Consider the following 4,537-nt stretch of genomic DNA (forward strand, 5'->3'; position numbering starts at 1 on the left):
GGGGGGGTGGGGGAGGCATCGTGCTGCTCCGTGCGCACACCATACCTGGGACCACACGGCTAAGCCCAAAAGGCCGTTCTACTTGGTGTGCTCTGCAAAGCAAACCACGGACACAGTCCATTTTAGAGACAGGCTCTTACAGCGCGCAGCTCTACTGGTGGTACCGCTGGGCCTCCGCTTCTCACCTGTAAGGATAAGGGGAGTCTGCCCCCAAGGTGCTTTGAGTGAGACAGTGTGCACAGTGCGCCCGGCTAGTCCATGGTACGAGCTCAGTAAACGGGATGTATTGTTATCGTGGGATTTATAGGAGCCAAACGATGACGGGGGACTAGGGCCACACGGCAGAAGGCAAGTTCTGTCCCCCACACTCGGCCTGAGAAAGTGTGGCCACGCTTAAAATAGATCAGAACTAGGCCTATCCCACAGGGCTGAAATAGTTGTGCAAGTTAGTAAACAGTAAAAACTTGTCTATCTAGAATGGCTTCTCTGAAGAGCATACATAACATATTTTATGCTTTAATTATGAAAATGGGAAAAACCCGTGTCATAGGCAGGTTAAGTCCTATTTTTGGAGGCTGTCTTGAGGCTGAGAGGAGCAATCCGATCCGTCGGCTCCTCAAACAGGGCCATACACGGCAGCCGGTACAGCTTTAGAAGGAGGGCGCGCCATCTACACTCACGGTCATGGCCATGGAATTTTAATAACACTCTGGAATTCCAGGACTCAGTCTTTGAGCCAAGTGTCTTGAAACCCGACTTCAAGAATTCCTGGGGAACTCTTCTTCCTGGTGAGCATCACCAGGATCTTAAATGTCAGGCAAAGCAAAACTACACGCTCACAGAAACCCACTGATTCTCTCCTCAGCTCCGCTGCGGCTTAAATGAGACCCCTCAGGGCAACATAATTCAGAAGCTTGGGTGTTTAAAATGTCCCACTGCGCGGCTCTCACTGGGCTCGCCTTCCTTTCCCCTCCCCCCATCCCTTGTTCCCATCCTGTGTTTGCTGAAACTCGTGTAACGTCCTGGTCTCTGAATCTTTGGGCCCCTTAATAAACGTGTGTCACTTTTTTGTTCAAACTCCCGACATCGTCAGGGTCTTAATTTCCTCCGCCAGGTAAGAGTTCACTCTTTAATCCCTGTAGGAAGGTGCATGAAGAACCATCGCCTACCTGTGGGCAGATAAAGCCCGCCCCGTACATGACGCTCCTTATGGACGAAGGCAGAGCCTCCGCGGGAATGAGACCCTCTGCGAAGACCATCATGAAGTTACTGAAGAAGGTTAAGTGGAAGAGTTGGAAGAAATTCATTATCAGAAAGAGGCAAAAGTTCCTCTGGGTCAGGATTTGTCCCATCAGCGAGATGACGGAGGTCCAGGGGAGCTCTAGTTCGCTTTCTGAGAAAAGGGTGTCCTTGGGGCTTCTTTTGGGTTCGAAGCGACCCAGGTGGAACAGGCCCGCGTAGAGGCTAGCAGCTGCAAGCACGGCAATGACAACAGTGACGGCCTGAAAACTGGGCACAATGTCCATGTTGGCAGAGAGGAGGCCACAGACGAGGACGCTGGTAGAGCCTACCAGCGTGGCCACCTGGTTGGTTTGAATGAGCTGCAGCCGGCTTTCATGTCTAGTGTGAATCTCTACGAACCAGGTGCACTGGGCTTGCTGGACAAAGGTGAGCGTGCTGTCGAAAGCACACAATGACACCACCAGGTGAAGTCCACTGAGCCAGTCCCCTGCGCCATAGTGTTTCCAAGGGAACCAAGGGAGCAGGAAGGCCACTGCACAGAAAGGGGCGGCATACAACACGCATGGGTGACGATAGGAGCAGCAGTCGGCCCTTGAGTTGTGAAAATACCCAGTCAGGTTATTGACAGCATTCCAGACCATTGAAATTACCTAGGAGAAAACACACACACACACACACACACACACAGAGGATTATTTTAGTGTATTAGTGTAGAGGATTAGTAGTGTATACTGATGAAAATGACCCCTGAATGTGCAGCAGCCAAAACTCATCAGTGGGGGGGAAAAAGGCTCATTGCTCTAAGGACCAGCAGGGGGCGCAGCTGCTGATCTAGGAATAATAACAGCAGCTAATACCACGGAAAGAGCCAGCGTGAGGTTCACCCCGTGTTCAGGCATCCTTGCACCAGTGAATTCTTTCACCACATCCTTACAACAGTCCTAAGCCGCAGGTACTATCATTATCCCTGCTCTACAAATGAGGAAACTGGGGGCCAGAGGAGCAACCTGCAAGGGCCGGGGTCGGAGCCACGGGGGATGGAGAGCACCCAGAGTTGGTGCTTTGAGTGGTTATGCGAGATGGCCTCCCCACGAGGCACACAGGGTCACGCCTCAGCAAAGAGTGGGGGCCTGTGTATACATACCGCAGCATAGTTTTACGTAATGTCATTAGGAAAGGTTAAAATATCAGCGTTTGCTATCCAAGACCATGAGCGGAGTTACAGTCCAGTTGGTGAACACCACGGGACTTCCTGAGACACAGGCTATCTTAATAATGGCTTGCTCCACATAAGTGACTTTCCCAGATCACCAATGCTTACCCTCTAAACTCTTAAGCATTTACATTTTAAGGGGCAATCTTTTACGAATCTCCACAGAGGATCGTGGACATGGATAACCTTTTCTTGATACTTAATTCTTCAGCTGTGTGAAGAGTCGGCTCTTGGGACAATCACAACAATGCACAACTATGAGGGAAAAAAGTCCACCGACTTGGGTCAAAGGACAGGGAGGGCCCCACCTCACCTGGGCTTGGTGGAAAGCCACTTCTGAAATCTTGTACAGGTGGAGGAAAAGCTTCACGTAGTAGAAGCTGAAGACAGAAGTTAGCATTTCAGACCCTAATGTTATCATGGCATATGCCCAGGCAATGGGCTTGGGACTTAAAAGTGTCATTTTCCATGCAGAGGAATTCTTCTTCCTTTTGTTAAAAAAAAGAAAAAAAAGGAAAATGGTTAAAATTCACTATTTCCATGCAATAGCTGATGGGTGGCAAAATTCCACTGGACACTAGTTAATTTTAGTTAAACACGAGTCCCCCTAGCTGTGAATCTGTAATGACTTAACACTTCACTCAACATTTTTTGAGATGTTGCCAGGAACCCTAATTTGCATAGGGCATGGCCCTATGTGACTATATTTTTACTATTTCTTCTAACTTATAAACATGAGATTTATCCAAGAGTTTGGGCACGCTGAACTCGTGGCCAGGGACGTGCATTTATGGCATTATGACCCTCCCTATCTGGGAGGGTACACTAGAAAAAGGAACAAACAATGAGGTGACATCCTTTAGCTAAAGCCAGAGAGAAGGAATTGAAGCAAGCCCTTCCTTTTAGTAGAAAGCTGCCCGTTGAGTATTATAGACTTGCATTGGAAGATTTAGTCTTTTTTTCTCCTGACAGGCTATATAACTTTGGCCCAAAGGACGTGCCTAAGATGGACGTAGAAAAAACACATTTTGGTCCTTGCTCTGATGTAAACGTCCCTCTTAAATCTGGCCTGTTGTCTTATCCTTTTAGTGACTTGATTTACCAAAGTGGGAAATAGGAAAAGGTTAGCCAAGCTGGAGGTAGGTATGGAGTCATCTTCCTTTTCATCTTGATGATAGTTTTAAGATAACGCCATGATTTTCCTGTGTTATCCAGCCGTACTGGAATATTTGGCCAGGCCTCTACCTCCTCACTCAATCAGAAAACGGATAAATATTCAGATACCTCGAGAGATGTAACGTGCTTGAATGATTGATGCCTGGGAACTAAGGAGACACCGCAGCCTGTATCGCCCACTTTCTTAGGGAAGGAAGGGCACTTTAGAGGTATGCAGACAGCATGTGGCTCAACTGATCCTAGTACCTAAGTCCCTGAGCGTCACTTTGCATTGGGAAGATCCAAGAATGATTCCAATTCTATGGGAAACAGGGCCCTAGAATTTCAAAAGGGCTTGTTAAACTTCCGTGCAGACCAAGTAGTGTCTATAGACTGAACACAGAATATATTGCCCATATGTGTACTAGGATTCTTACAAGGTTTGCAGATGCTGTTGTAATAAGATCATACAAATCTGAGTGGTTTTTTTGTCATTATGCTCCGACACTTGCAATATGGAAGTACTAGCGTGTGGAAGTCAGCCAACATTTTTGGCTTTCAATATAAATTCTCAGATTTGAAAACGCTGGGAACTACTGGCGAAGCCCTCACTCTAGGGAGTCGCTTTTGGCATAAGTGAGAATGAAGATTGAAGCTAGCGGTCACTGGGTTACTAAGAAAGCTCAAAACAAGGGAGTTAGAAAAACCAAAAGCCAAGATACACATTTAGCCCACCAAAACCTAGACGCCCTTCTTTTCCTTTTAGTTCAGGCGTGTTAAAACAAGAAGCATGCCACGCCTCCTGAACTGATCTATCATTAAGTCAGAAGGCAGCTATTTGCAAAGTCAGAATTTTGCAAAGGGTCATAAGCTTGCTGAGTGGAGAGCACATGTTCAAAAAAGAATTAGAGTTAAGCAGCCATCCTG

General features: G+C 47.4%; 1 protein-coding gene across 2 annotated transcripts in view; it reads right to left on the minus strand.

Moving 5' to 3' along the window:
• Positions 1 to 4,537, minus strand: part of LOC109386582 (transmembrane protein 180-like) — a 21,836-nt gene that overhangs the window by 13,073 nt on the left and 4,226 nt on the right. For both annotated transcript variants that reach the window (XM_019649905.1, XM_019649903.1), the window contains 2 exons: positions 2,769 to 2,943; positions 1,170 to 1,892 (listed from right to left, as the gene is read on the minus strand). In XM_019649905.1, the coding sequence (XP_019505450.1) occupies positions 1,170 to 1,892; positions 2,769 to 2,918 (873 nt within the window). In that variant the 5' untranslated portion in view covers positions 2,919 to 2,943. The remainder of the gene's footprint in view (positions 1 to 1,169; positions 1,893 to 2,768; positions 2,944 to 4,537) is intronic.

Source organism: Hipposideros armiger, unplaced genomic scaffold (assembly GCF_001890085.2).
Source record: "Hipposideros armiger isolate ML-2016 unplaced genomic scaffold, ASM189008v1 scaffold_135, whole genome shotgun sequence".
NCBI classification, from domain to species: domain Eukaryota; kingdom Metazoa; phylum Chordata; class Mammalia; order Chiroptera; family Hipposideridae; genus Hipposideros; species Hipposideros armiger.